Here is a 15,627-nt window from a genome sequence, read left to right on the forward strand (position 1 = left end):
AAATGATACAAACATAAATAAAGATATAAATAGGAAAGCGAACTCGTGTAATTGCATTTTGCTATGTCTGTTTAATTTTATATTATAGATTAAAAATATATGTTAATCATCGTTTTTACTTGTATAAGAATGAGATTTTGTGGATCGAATAAGTCAGTTAAATGATTTACCTTTGTTTCACTTTCAATGTTGACATTATTTTCCTTTAAACAATTATACACACACTTCACGGGTTATTCATCACTCGCTAAGGGGTTAAATTGAAGTTCACACGAATACGGATTTAATGAGGTCGAATTATTCACTTGCAAGTGAATAATACATTATCAATGTTTCTTCGCTTATTTTGACAAAATTAACCCGTACTGGCTGCTAAAAGAGAATTATTATTTCAATATTTGTCTTTCATTAATGATTGAACAAAAAATATTATGTTTTTTTCATTTTTTATATATCTCGTAGCTAGTGCCCCTTTAAAACCTATGTTTAAGTTTTATTCGATAATAAAAAAATCAATTTCCAAGAATTAGGTACATGTTATTTCAAAATTAAAGTAGTAGGTTTAGTCCTGAAAATGTTGCTAGTATATTGAGAACAGTACATTTTGTTACTTGGACAAAAGATAACCGGAAAATGTGGAATGGTGATTTCCAGACACTTTCTGGACTGTACCAGTTCTGTGTTTAACATAAACTTGATCTCCTGTCTTAAGCTCGATGATAGAGTACACCGTTTGACCTCCATAATTCGTTCTAGCGGCATACCCTCCTGTATAAAACTGATCGTTCTTGTTAATCTGGAATTGAACATCACTGCCACCAATTGATACAATAGTACAAGAGAATATGTAGATTCCATTTCGTGGAGCAGTAAATATTCCCGTGCTTGAGTCGTATCCACCACCGATATTGATTTTTGCGTCATCAAACTTCACAATATCCTTAATATCAGACAGGGTTTGCTGGGATGCTTTTAACGATGCAAAAAATGTTGGTCTTCGTTTGAGATCTAAAAAACAAAAATAATGTCTATCATAATCCTTTTTCATTGATGCACATTCATTTTATTCAGATTCATGAAGATTTGTTTAGGAGGTACGCCTACTATTTAGTTTATTTATTTTGATAGAGTCGAACGTTAAAACGCTGATATGATGTATTCTATTCAAAGAAGTTCATAATGATTGTCTAAAATAATAATTTTATGCAACAATTCAATTCAAATAAAACAAAATGGTTTTAGTTTTTCTTTTTTGTTGAGCTTAGGAAATTTATTTCGCTAAAGCAAAACATAGGGATCCTAGATTCCGTTATCGGCGTTGGCGTCGGTGTTTTAAGTTAAGTCTGTGATTAAAGTTCCCCGTCAAACATGCATGGTATTTTATTAACTTAGGACAGCAGCTTCTTTTAAACCAAAATACAGTATACAGGACAAAAAAATAAAACTATTTGTTTTCATTTTTTCCTTATCTTACCAATAAATAAACTCATCATAGATACAAGGATTAAATTTTGTGTTTAAGCCAGACGCGTGTTTCGTCTACAAAAGACTCATCAGTGAAGCTCGAATCCAAAAAAGTTAAAAAGGCCAAATAAAGTACGAAGTTGAAGAGCATCGAGGACCAAAATTCCGAATTTTTTGCAAATTACATGGTTTTTTTCTACAGTTATCCTCTGATTTTGTCTTCAATAACTTTGGCAATGCTCATGATATTTTTTTTTTAGGGGGCAGGAGCTTTTTCATGACATAAACGGTATGCAGAGCAAAGTTTTGGAAATTTTAATATTCTTTTCCCATATTTTACTGATAAATGAACATATTTGTTCACTGTTAACAAATAGCTACAGTCTGGGGTAAAAGTTTTTTACACATTAATTACTTTGTCAAACCTTCATATGATATGAGTTTTATGATATTTTGACAGTACCATTTTAAAGATTTAGAGATAATGTCAGATGCAAACCTTTAAAAATGTTTCTTTTATTCATTTGTAGATTTTTTCTGATAGATGGCTGTTAACATTTCAGTACAGTTTGGAGTGATACAAACATGTACATGAGCCATTTGTAAACCTTTATAAAACTTGTACAGAAACTCTTCTAGACTAAAAAAGCATATATGGCAAAAGTTTGAAATTTTTTGAAGTTCTGTATTTTACTGATAAATTGACTCACTTATTAAGTCAACAATTCACGTTGACACTGAAAAAGCAACCGCATACGAGATACAGCGTTTCGCAGAACCCCTTATGATTTTTTTTTTATTTTTAATTTATGACTTAATGTTCCCTAATTTTCTTTCCTCAAGAAATAACTCTCATAACAATAATGTACATACACAGCGGGCATATAATTCGATAAACCTAATAATATGCGTGTGATAACTTTTGTTGTTTTACTTGTCGTTTTCAACTGTAAGGCGGACTTACCAGTCTTTGAACTGGAATCTTTTAAAGTAGGCACAGCTCTCATAATCATATGCAGAAGATCCTCTGTCACACATGTTGTTTTTCCTGAAGAAAAAGTTACATTAAGATTTAACAAACTGAGTGAAATAAAACACACGCTAGTATTTTTTCCCTGAAATAAAAGCAATTATTTTCCCTAAAATAAAAGATACCGCATTTTGACTTGGAACAATTTTTAATCGTTTTACTATGAACACGCAAGCAATAGTATTTATTTCAACGATAGCCAAACCTTTACCTAATCGAACAAGACATACAATTTCAAATTAGCCAAAGCAAACACAAAATTGATATGCCACATTAATATCAAAAAGCTTCAATTATTTAGTTTCATCTTACTCATACTATGAATAAGAGCTCACTGTTGTTTTTGATAAAGCTTATATGAGCATATATTTCGAGGAAAAACTCACAAAACAACAGTGTATGCAACTTCAAAACCAGTCAACATCTTACATATTTATATTCGTACCTGGATTACAACTCGCCAATGCTTTTCCAACATTTATGCACAATAACAATAACACCAGAGATGTCAAAACCATTTTACTTGTCACAATTTTTTGCTAGTTTTGTTCTATGAATTGTGTTCCTTCGTTTGACCTTTTTATATGATATGCCATGTAAAACTGTTGTTATCTGATACATTAATTACATTTTGTCACGCATATTTCATGTATTTAAACAAAAGAGTAATACAATTTACAGCATAAAAATATTGCAAAAAGAGGACTTTTGCTCTAGGTCAAGCATACAAGCATAATTTTACTCTGATATAATGAATCTGAAGAAATTTCCATAATGAAAATTCAAAAGTATTTCCTAGCTAGCTTGATATCATACTGTGTTGTCATGACCTCTGTATCCTTAGAAGAGAAGCAGCAGGTACTAAGTAATAGTAAAACTCATCAGTTTTGAACGAACTGATAATGACAGGGCCAAACGAAAAATAAGAAAGAAAAAAAAAGCGGTCTTCAAAACATAACATAAAAAAGAAAACTAAAGACGGAGCAACACGAATCCATCAATAACTTGATTATCTCAGGTGCCAAAAATCCTTGGGCTTAAATCTTCATAAAACAGGACCAAGTATTGTTTAACCTATAAAAGGTCCTATGTAAGGTGAAAACAAACAAAAAACTTTATGAAATCATTGTTAATAAAATTTACGTGCATAAGAAACGTGAAATTAAAATTTACAACGAAAACGTGTATCCTGTCAACCCTGGAAAAAATTATAATGTGTTCTTGACTACTTCCGCGGGCGGTGGTTAGGTAACAAAATTAATATTTTGTTATATAGTATGTTTATACGATATCTTTTAAAGTATATGATATATCTTATACATATTGTTTTATATAAGATATCTTATATTTTTTTATAAGATAATTAAAATAGTTTATCTTATATCTTAATATCTTATTTAGTTTATAAGATATCTTATTTAGGTTATAAGATATCTAGTACAGTTTATAAGATATCTAATACAGTTTATAAGATATCTAATGAAGTTTATAAAATATCTCATATAGTATATAAGACATCTCATATAATTTATAAGATATCTCATATAATTTCTAAGATATCTCATATAATTTATAAGAGATCTAATCATAAAGAACATTATTTGAGATATGCCATAAACTATGAAATATATCTCATAAACTTTATAAGATATTTCATAAACTGTATTAGATATCTAAAAAAGTTTATGAGATATCTTGAAGTTAGAACAAATAATAAAACGGCTTACCATACAATATGCCAATATTTAAAAGGTTGTAAAGACAATATTTGTTATCCGCGCTTAACAATTGCATGTTCCGGTATATGCCCTTAATAAACGACCAAAAATGTAGGAAATGCTGCCGCTTATATAAGATAAAAGTTCAACACCATTAAAAAATAAAATAACAAAAATACCAAGTTCCGAAGAAAATTATAAACGGAAAGTCCCAAAGCAAATGACAAAGTCAAAAGCTCAAACACACCAAACGAATGGATAACAGCTGTCATATTCCTGACTTAGTACACATTTTCTCATGTAGAAAATGATGGAATAAACCTGTGTTGATAGCTAGCTAAAACTTTCACTTGTCTGACAGTCGCATACAATTCTATTTTATTGACAACGATGTATGAACAAAATGAACAGACAAAATAAGTAGAAATGTCAAAAATAGAGATACAGCAGTCAACATTCTGTTATAATCCCAATCACATTAAAACTAAGAAATATCTCAACAAAGAAAAACAAAAATTCATATAGACAAAGCACAAAGCATGTTGGCAACGAAAGAGAAGAACACAAAAAAAAAAATTACCACAACACAATAACACCATGACAGGATGTACAAATACAGATCCACGTTAAGTGCATGCATATTATCAAAATAGACTAAGCAGTAAAATCAATCAATTATATTGAAAAGTATAGAATACTACGACACGTTATTAACAGGATTAATAAGCTAGTACCTAGAATCTATACTTTAAGACCATCATGTATTATTTGTAAAATTGATATGGAATATTTATCAATGTAAAATTTTATTCGAAGATTATAAGATATATGTTTCAAAAAAATTAGTTCATTTTATTTCAAATAAAACGACAAGTTTACACTGAAAGTACTGCTAGTATATTGGAAAAGTAAATTATATTACTTAGAAAAAAGACAACCAGAACAGTTAGATGAGTGACTTCCACGTACGTTCTCAGATGTACTAGATCTGTGTTTAATATACACTTTATCTCCCGTCTTTAGCTCGGCGAGAGAGTTTACCGTTTGAGCTCCATAATTCGAATTAACAGCAAACCCACTTGTATAAAACTGGTCATTCTTGTTTAGCTGGAAATGAACGGCATTGTTACCATTAGACATAATAACACCGGTGAATACATAGATTCCATTTCGTGGAGCAGTAAATATTCCGGTGCTAGAGTCGTATCCACCTCCGATATTGATCTTTGCGTCATCAAACTTCACAATATCTTTAATAGTAGCCAGAATTTGCTGAGATGTTTTTAATGATGCAAAAAATGTTGGTCTACGTTCGAGATCTAAAACATGAAGAAGACAAAAATTCTATCAAAACCCTTTTGCATTGATGCACTTTGTTTCATTTAGTTTCATCGAGGTTTTGTTTTAAAAGTAATATATAAAAGATACGTTTGTTGTTGGAGTTCGTTCATTATGATAAAAAATAGAATGGTGTGTTTAATCCAAAGAGGTTGAAAATTGGTACCGTTAATGTTATTACAGTGTTTAATAAAATAATCATTTCTTGTAACAGTTCAATTCAAATAAAGAAATGGACAACATTTAGTTTCTTTTTTATATTTTTTATTAGAGAAACATAATGTGAGACTCCCAAACTTTCATCAAGAAATGACCATAATTTACGTTCATGCATACGCAGCAGACAAAGTATTTGTCATTAAGTCAACTAAAGTTTTTATCTAAAAGTTTTTATTTTTATACAAAACACTTTATTGTCTAACAATGCGCTAGTTTTATACAGTTTCGTTTCCACTGAATATTGTATAAACTCATTAAAGCCAATTTATGTCTTCAGTACATCTGATCGTCTCATAAGACTCACAAGTAGTGCTTGTATCAATACAGTTCGTACTATAAAAGCATAAGAAGATCACGATTACAATATAATTCTTATGGTCTGATTACGTCGAGCACTTTACACTGGGGTAAAGCTGATGACCGTAACTGCATTCACGGTCATCCCAAGATGTCGGATGAAAAATTAGGTCAGTTTCTGTATTGTCTGTTAAAGTGTTTCTATATCATTTTCTTTACAAATCATACATCGAAACGATGTAAATTTATAAAAGAATCGCTCGAAAATCACTAATTACTTCCGAGAAATGTGCATGAAACGGGAAATTCGATTTGAAAAAATCGTTAAGATGACCGTAAATCATAATCAAAATATTTTCAAGATGACCGTAACATAAAACAAGGATGACCGTGATTGGTAAAAAGATGACCGTAACTTGTAAAGGATGACCGTAATTTGTAAAGACTGACTGTAATTTATATAGGACGACCGTAACTTTTATAGGATGACCATCAATTCTAAGAAATATCCGTATTGTATTCAAAGCTTTTTTGTTGAGTTTGTCGATCTCAATAGGGGCTCGGTTAACGGATATAAATATGTTTCATAAATTTCTTTTTTTAAACTATAATATAATTGGCCATATTTAGGATTTATAACAATGATAGTAAATTGCATATTTCTCGTAAACAATGAAATATTTATTGATATCGACGTTAAAATTTTAACACAAATTTACAGCGATACGACGAAAATTTGAAGAAACATGAATGTGTCCCTAGTACACGGATGCCTCATCTACACTATAATTTTCTATGTTTAGTGGACTATGAAAATGGGATAAAACTGTAATTTGGCATTAGAATTAAAAAGATCATTCCATAGGGAAAATGTGTACTAAGTTTCAATTTTATTTAACTTGAAGCTGGACAAACGAACAAACAAACAGACGAACGGACGAACGTACGCACAGACCAGAAAAACATAATGCCAATAAATGTAGCATTAAAAACATTAATAATACATACGAATATTTGGTAATCGAGCCCATGTGTATGGGTCCAGAGGAAGCAGATTAAAATCTTAATTTGTCTTGATATATGCAGGCGGAAACACTTCTGAAATAGAACAAAAGAATCGAAGCTCTGTGTTTATCGAGAAAGCGATGAAAGTTAACTGTAATGTTTGATATAGTAACAAAATTTTAAAAAGTTAATAGAAACAAATAAAACGACAATTTTCTTATTTTAAAAACACCATTTGCATAAGTTTTCAATGTATCTATTACATAGTAATGCAAAACAATAAGATATCAAGTCGACGACATGGTTCTTATCGGGGCCTTTTATAGCTGACTATGCGGTATGGGCTTTGTTCATTGTTGAAGGCCTTACGGTTACCTATAGTTGTTAATGTTTGTGTCATTTTGGTCCTCTCTGGATAGCTGTCTCATTGGCAATAATACCACATCTTCTTTTTTATATATAGTATCTATAAGTTGGATGTAGAAAATGCATAACCTCCGATTTTTTTTTATCACGGACGGAGAACATATCAATCTTTTAGTTCAGAAATTTTCGTGTCTGCCCTTCCATTATGTGAATCAAGAAAAATTCCCCAAAACAGGTAACGATTGTATCGAAAAGAGAAAAATCGAGTGCACCTTTTTATGTTAGGGCATGTTTGGGGTGTATATTTTGTCTTTAAAACGTACAAAGCAGAGTATTTTATATAGCATCTCGCTTCAGATTCTATCATTATTATATATCAAAGCTACAGGTTGACTTTATAACGTAAAAAAATGACAATACGAAAAGAAGAAATATATGGATCAATTGAGATACCTATCTAATGAATCACAAAAACAGAGTAGGTGTGTTCGAATGGCTATTTTTTTTCTAAAAGTACTTGACGACAGTCTTTTAATTTGGATGATAAAAATGTGTGTGTGATAACTAGGGTTTATAATCTTCAACCACTGAAAATGTTTAGTCTGCCCTTCCACGAAATATTTAATTAGAATTTTTTTAAATGCTTAAGAATTTTCAAAAATTCCATCTGACATCCAAACAGACAATATTTTTAAGTTGAATCAATGCAGACAAGATTATTAACTAATGCTCATTAGCTAGTAGATACATTTGTATTTTAAAATATAACTGACATATAACGATCGATCGTAATGGTGCTATGTGGATAAATTTATCAGTTTTCAAGAGCAAAATTGGCAGAGCGTCATCCCTACAATGGCTTCCATTTCTACGACTGTGAGCATGAACTGGCGTAATGGGGAGATAATTTTGAAGAAGTAGAATCCTGACTGTATGAATAACATTTCTGTATATATACAAATTGACAACGTTCCGCCTTGTGATACGCTTTTCGTACAATACTATTTTAAGGATCTACTTTGCTGACTAGTTTATTCGAATAATATTTTCAAAATATTTCTGTTATTTTATTTGCACGACAAAATGAAAGACGATATAATATCAATGGGTGTACATGCAATTTTTTGGCATTTTTAAAAATGTGTATTTATTATATGTCATTAAAAGGAATCCCAGAAACAAAAAAAAAAATCTTTTGTCGAGCAGTTGAAGGCTGTGCACCGCATGTCTTTTGGCAAATTCATTTTAAAAATTGAACCCTCTACTGTAAAAAAGATACATATGGTAATCTTTGCATTCGAAGCACGTCTTATTTTCTTCTACCTATAGGATAAAACTTTCATATTAATATGTGTATACCAACACGATTAATCATTTGATACAAAAAGATAGTTATATAAATACGGATATTTCTTAGAATTGAGGGTCATCCTTTAAAAGTTACGGTCATCATTTACAAATTACGGTCATCTTAAAAGCAGTTACGGTCAGCCTTGTTATGAATCGCTTATTCTGTTACGGTCATCTCGAATGTGATTTACGGTCATCTTGGCGATTTTTTCAAATCGAATTTCCCGTTTCATGCACATTTCTCAGAAGTAATTAGTGATTTCCGAGTGATTCTTTTATAAATTTACATCGTTTCAATGTATAATTTGTAAAGAAAATGATATAGAAACACTTTAACAGACAACACAGAAACTGACCTAATTTTTCATCCGACATCTTGGGATGACCGTGAATGCAGTTACGGTCATCAGCTTTACCCCAGTGACTTTAGGAACATTGTTGACAGTTCATGATTATAGGCAACACTATCTTTCAGAATATAGTACTAATTTAAGGTTGACTTACCAGTCTTTGAATTGGAATCCTTTGAAAGTAGGTACAGCTCTAATAATCATATGCAGAAGGTCCTCTGTCACACATGTCGTTTTTGATAGAATAAAAGATACATTTTAATTTTACAAACTGAGTAATTCATAAAAGAGGGACGAAAGATACCAAAGGGACAGTCAAACTCATAAATCATATTCTATGTACAAATGCTGTAATTTGATATATTAATTACATTTTGTCACTCTATGTCATGTATTGTTCCATTTTTCTCTTGGAAGTGTATCAGTATTTACACAGCCGAAAAGCATTGTGTCAGGCATTATGTTTCTGTGATATTTTATTTCTGAAGGGTTTAACATGTGCATTGATTTGTGTCACCACTGACGATTTGAATGATTCAAGATATTATTAGCTCTGAGGAAAAAGATTGTTTCCATAAAAAAGTCACTTAGGGGTCATATAGCCAACATGTTACTAGACTGATACGAGGCAAATGATCAAAATCTCACAACTCATTCCAAAGTTATTTATGTGGTCAAGAAAGTATGATGACAAATAAAGTATACCAAGTAGAAAAAAAGCTTATGGGAAAAACGTCTCTTGAGTAAAAAAAACCCCTCGTTTTTCTAATTATTTGTGTCAAAAATTGTTTGTTTCTTTTATCTTTTTGTACAGCTGATGAATTTATGACCATATTTTCCTTTTCTATAAAATTTATGATTTTTTTTTACTTTTTCAAGCTTTGAGGGTTAAACAATAGATCACCTGCAATCATTAACGAATTACAAATAAAAACAATTCCTCTTATTGAATTCCTCGCGACGATTTTAATCCGTAATCTATTTTTTTTTAAATTTGTGATCTCGAATATAAATGATCAATTTCGTCGGTTCTAAATAAAAGTTCGTCAAAACCTTAAGCCAGTCGAAATAAGATCGGCATCATTATGACCATAGGAAAAAACACAGAAAGAAACAATAGAGTCAAACTATTTCGAAAAATTCAAACGAAAACAACACGAAAAAACAACGGACGTCTTTCGGATGATTAGGCGTTTCCTGTACCGTTAATCGCACTCTTTACATAATGTTAATACAGGGGAATGAAATTACAATAGGCCCTTCTAGAAAAGAAACATGTATGTAACCATCAAATGATAACCATATTTACTTAAATCAATGACAAACTAATAACCGATTGTTAGAAAAGATTTTTTTTTAATTCAGAAATTATCTATTTCGAATAGGCTGGCATTAAATCAACATTTAAATATCGTGTCTATTTTTTTGCGCTATTCTAAAGTACTTGATACAGAAAAAATAAGAAAAAAAATTGGATATAATATATTCAACATATTTTTTTTAGAAATAACAAACTTCGTTAAACAAAATCTGTGATAAATAAAATTGAGAATGAAAATGAGAAATGTGTCAAAGAGACAACAACCCGACCAGAGAGCAGACAACAACGAATGCCACCAATTTGTCAAATAAAGTATTTTTTGGCCTTGTTTATCTACAGTTTATTATTATCTATCTATGCATGTATTGTGGATACATGGTGTTTAACTCGATATTTGTTCGTTTGGTTTTTAAACTTGTTAAATGCAATCAAAACCATATCGGTCAAGGCAAAACATAATGACAAACCATTACGCATTTAAAGACTGAAATCTAAGAACATGCACAAACTGCAGTCATGTATCGAATTTGTTTATAACGCAGGAAGTAATACCTCATTAAGTTAATCCAAATAATGTATATTATCATTGCAATTTGGATTATACTTGTTTATCCATACAAAACTGTACATTCCAAATGCATTTTCACATTAAACATATTAGGAGATAAGGAGGCTGATTGTACTTACCAAGGATTAACATCCGTTCCGACAAACTTACCGTCTCACTTAACGAAATTGTATTTAAGTCATAACAGACTGAAACGACTAAATGCCAACAGTTTTGATAGATATAAGAATCTAGAACATCTAATACTCGATAATAATATAATACATTGTTTGGATGCGAAAGCTTTCACCGGTTTAACATTATTACGACGGTTGTCATAGGTAAGAAATAAACTAAATGTATGGAACGCCACGGCTGTCTTATGTGGTTCTCTGATATTACTTTATGTTGTTTTATCATTACTTAATAATAGTTTGTCTTTATTTGATATGGTTTTGACATTACGTAATGATGTTTTAATATAACTCAATATGGAATAGTCATTACTTAATGATATTTCGATATTACACGATATGGTTTCGTATTGACTTGATATAGTTTTGTCATTACTCAATATGGTTTTGTCATAACTCGATGTGGTTTCACCATTATTTAATATGGTTGTGTCATTAGTCAATGTGGTTTTAACATTTTGACTTGACGTAATGTAATTGTTTCATTACATGATGTGATTTTGTTATTTCGTAATGATGATTTGTCTATTCTTTATATGGTTTTAACATTACGTAATGATGTTTCAAAATTTGACCATTTTACACTACTTGCTGTGCTTGTTTCATTATTTGATGTGGTATTGTCATTCTTCGATATGGTCCTGTAATTCTTTGATGTGATTATCCCATTACTTGATGAGGTAAAACCACGTGACCAATTCGGAAAAACCTGTTCTATTTCTAGATAGATTTCTATGTTGTATGACTGTGCCTTTAATGCATTAGGCCATCCATCTAATTAGTATTCAAACTAAAGTTCGGGTTACTGTTTAAGTTAAACTTTGAGTGAGTTTTCGAATGAAAGTCATACTTATAATTAAAGTTCTAGTTAGAATTGATTTTCGAATTGGACTTCGAGTTTGAATCACATTTAAAGGCAGAGTTCTAGTTACAACTTTGAATTTGAGTCACTTCTTGAGGTAGAAAAAATTCAAACGAAAAAACTAACGGTCTATTTTACAAAAAAACAAATATGACACATATGTATACAACGACAAAAATTGACTTTCATGCTCCTGACTTGGGTCAGGTACATAAAGATGGTGCACGTGGCGGAGTTTAACATGTATGTGAGAGAACATCGAACTGTAACAGCAGTGTAACAGCACAACACGAGAAAAAAATGTAAACTAGACAAATCGATGCTCCCACACTCCACTCATTGAACCGCTTGTACCCCAAAAAGGACAAAGTTCAATTATTTTTCTCCCATAAGAGGAAAAATAATGAAAGGAAAAAACCCTGACCACATGCACACCATCAATACATGTACAAACAGCTAGCAGAGTGATAAATTCCTAGCATTCAATTTGTAGGAGTTATCTGGAAACGCCCTACTTATACAAGTAAATTTCCCAAACTTTCTCCCGAAGAGCACATATTAATAAAATTTAAACCCTGACCACATACAGCACACCTTCAACATATATGTACAAACAGACAGTAGGGAGAAAACTTCCTAGGATTCAAACTGTTGGAGGAGTTATGCGGAATAACTACATGTATATACCCATAATAGGGCGGAAAGACGGACGGACAAATGTTAAACACTTTGAGTCCATTATAGGTATATACATGTAGTTATATATACATGTAGTTATATCGGCTGTACGGTTGCCGATATATGATTTCTTACATCCACTGCATTTAAACTCATTGGCAATCACACCACATCTAACTTTATTTCAACTCCTATGTTGCGTTTTGTATACTGCAACATTGTTTATTTAGTAAGCATACCCCGGAGCCCTCTTTTCGGAAGCCCAAGCAAAAGCCCTTGTTCCGCGATAGAAAATTTAATTACGAACTCAAAACGACATATAAAATAGCTCGAATTTCAACTCGAAATCTTAATAATTTCTAAATGAGACTTAAATTCGAATCCAACTCAAACTCTACCTCAAGAAGTGACTCAAATTCAAAGTTGTAACTAGAACTCTGCCTTTAAATGTGATTCAAACTCGAAGTCCAATTCGAAAATCAATTCTAACTAGAATTTTAATTATAAGTATGACTTTCATTCGAAAACTCACTCAAAGTTTAACTTAAACAGTAACCCGAACTTTAGTTTGAATACTAATTAGATGGATGGCCTAATGCATTAAAGGTGTAACACCACTAATTAAGGCATGGAAAGAAAGCACATACCAGAAAGAAGTACATATTTAACACAAAATAGTTCCTACGCATAAGTGTAACTTCCAAAATATGTAGAATATTTAGGTATTTTTGGTATGAAATGAAAGCTGAAGGACTGGTGATCATTGTAGAACACTTTTGGACTTTTAATCATGAATATTAAAACAACTGCATCAAATTTTAAAAAGAGGGTTCATTTTGTCTGTTTGTCAGATTTGAAGTACCTGTTTTGGTACATCCGAAGTTCCGGGAACCAGTTCTTTCTTATATGCCATGTAAGGTATGTCGATTTTTTCAGTAGAAGACACCATAAAGTGTTGCTTTGAAATGCAATGATTGCCACTTTATTTTTAACTTAAAACAAAAGAGGTGTTCCTTCTTGAAACGGAGGAATTTAACATAGAAAGCAATGGGACCATGAATAAGTGGTATACCTCCTAAAGGCACAGTCATACAACATAGAAATCTATCTAAAAATAGAACATGTTTTTCCGAATTGGTCACGTGGTTTTACCTCATCAAGTAATGGGAAAACCACTTCAAAGAATTACAGGACCACATCGAAGAATGACAATACCACATCAAATAATAAAACAAGCACATCAAGTAGTGTAAAATGGTCAAATTTTGAAACATCATTACGTAATGTTAAAACCATAAAAGAATAGACAAATCATCATTACGAAATAACAAAATCACATCATGTAATGAAACAATTACATTACGTCAAGTCAAATACACATCAAGTAATGTTGAAACCACATTGACTAATGACACAACCATATTAAATAATGGTGAAACCACATTGAGTAATGACAAAACTATATCAAGTCAATACGAAACCATATCGTGTAATATCGAAATATCATTAAGTAATGACTATTCCATATTGAGTTATATTAAAACATCATTACGTAATGTCAAAACCATATCAAATAAAGACAAACTATTATTAAGTAATGATAAAACAACATAAAGTAATATCAGAGAACCACATAAGACAGCTGTGGCGTTCCATATAAATGTGTCTACATCGTACCAACCTGGAGTCTTTGAATCCTTACAGAATTTATCAGCTTTAGATGTAAGTAGAAATATGAACACTTCAGAGTATTCGGACAAATACAATATCCCCGTTAGTGACCTCTGCAACTTGCGTGAGCTGTCTATTGATCTTGTGTTTAATGCAACGTTTGGACAACAATTTAAGAAACTGTAAAATTTACAAAAGTTGAGATTTGACTATTGCCACGTTGATATTTTATACAATGATACATTTTTAGATATGCCGGTACACATAAAGGAATTCCACATGACAACTTGTAAACATTTCGTCGTCATTGAAGTTGGAGTTTTAGTACCATTTCCTCATCTAAAAGTACTGAATCTTACTAACAGCAATATTCACCAGGCTCTCAGAATTTTACATCCATTTCAAAATAAATCAATGGATGCGATTCTATTTCGTGGTATAACTCATGGTAATATAAAACACGACCTTGACGCGGTTGTTCTGACACTGGAGATGATGAAATATATATCAACGATATGCATAACGACCTTAGACTTTTCAGACAACCAGATATAGTTTCAGTAAAACACAATTCAATAGTTTCGTTTGAACACCCAGACTGCTTTGAACATATAATGATATCATCTAATAGTTTTAGTTTAGAAACTTGGGCAGTTAATCTTTTTCTTTTTTTACGTAGGATGACCAACATTAAAGTGTTTGATTTTTCTTATTTTCCTCTAAGGTGTAAAAACCCAGTCTTCCTTGATGTGGTGACAAAAAATAACCATACAATAATCCAAAAACTTCAATACCAAGGGCGATTAGATGTGCAGAATATAACAGTTACGTTTCCAGCCAAATACAGTTTGTGAGAATAGCACATGTAATGGGTAGAAATGGTTTCAGGGAAATAAAAGTAAAAATAGCTATCTTCTTCATCTCGAAGTTTCTTATTTTGAAACAGATGTTTTCCCGATATTGACTGTAGTAGGATTTAATAGTTTGGAGCCTTTAGATTTGTCAGGAATAAGTTCTGATATTACACTTGGAGCGGGGAAAATTCCATTTTTAATCCATTTGAAAACACTCATCATGAAGGAAACACAACTTTACCGCGTTTTACAAACCAATTCATCAATATTTAGTCTGTGTTCAAATATAAAGAATTTGGATATATCATATACTTATATGCTGAAGATAGATTCGCTCGGGCAATTGCTGCATTTAACTGAACT

General features: G+C 31.3%; 1 protein-coding gene across 1 annotated transcript; it reads right to left on the bottom strand.

Annotated features, from left to right (window-relative positions):
- Nucleotides 1-478: 478 nt before the first annotated feature.
- Nucleotides 479-3,026, bottom strand: LOC143071891 (complement C1q-like protein 3). The gene is made up of 3 exons (XM_076246562.1): nt 2,940-3,026; nt 2,429-2,512; nt 479-1,008 (listed from the first exon to the last, which is right to left on the bottom strand). Exons 1-3 carry the CDS (start codon nt 3,010-3,012, stop codon nt 608-610), a joined length of 558 nt encoding a protein of 185 aa, XP_076102677.1. The 5' UTR covers nt 3,013-3,026; the 3' UTR covers nt 479-607.
- Nucleotides 3,027-15,627: the final 12,601 nt, after the last annotated feature.

This window comes from Mytilus galloprovincialis, chromosome 4 (assembly GCF_965363235.1).
Source record: "Mytilus galloprovincialis chromosome 4, xbMytGall1.hap1.1, whole genome shotgun sequence".
Taxonomy (NCBI): domain Eukaryota; kingdom Metazoa; phylum Mollusca; class Bivalvia; order Mytilida; family Mytilidae; genus Mytilus; species Mytilus galloprovincialis.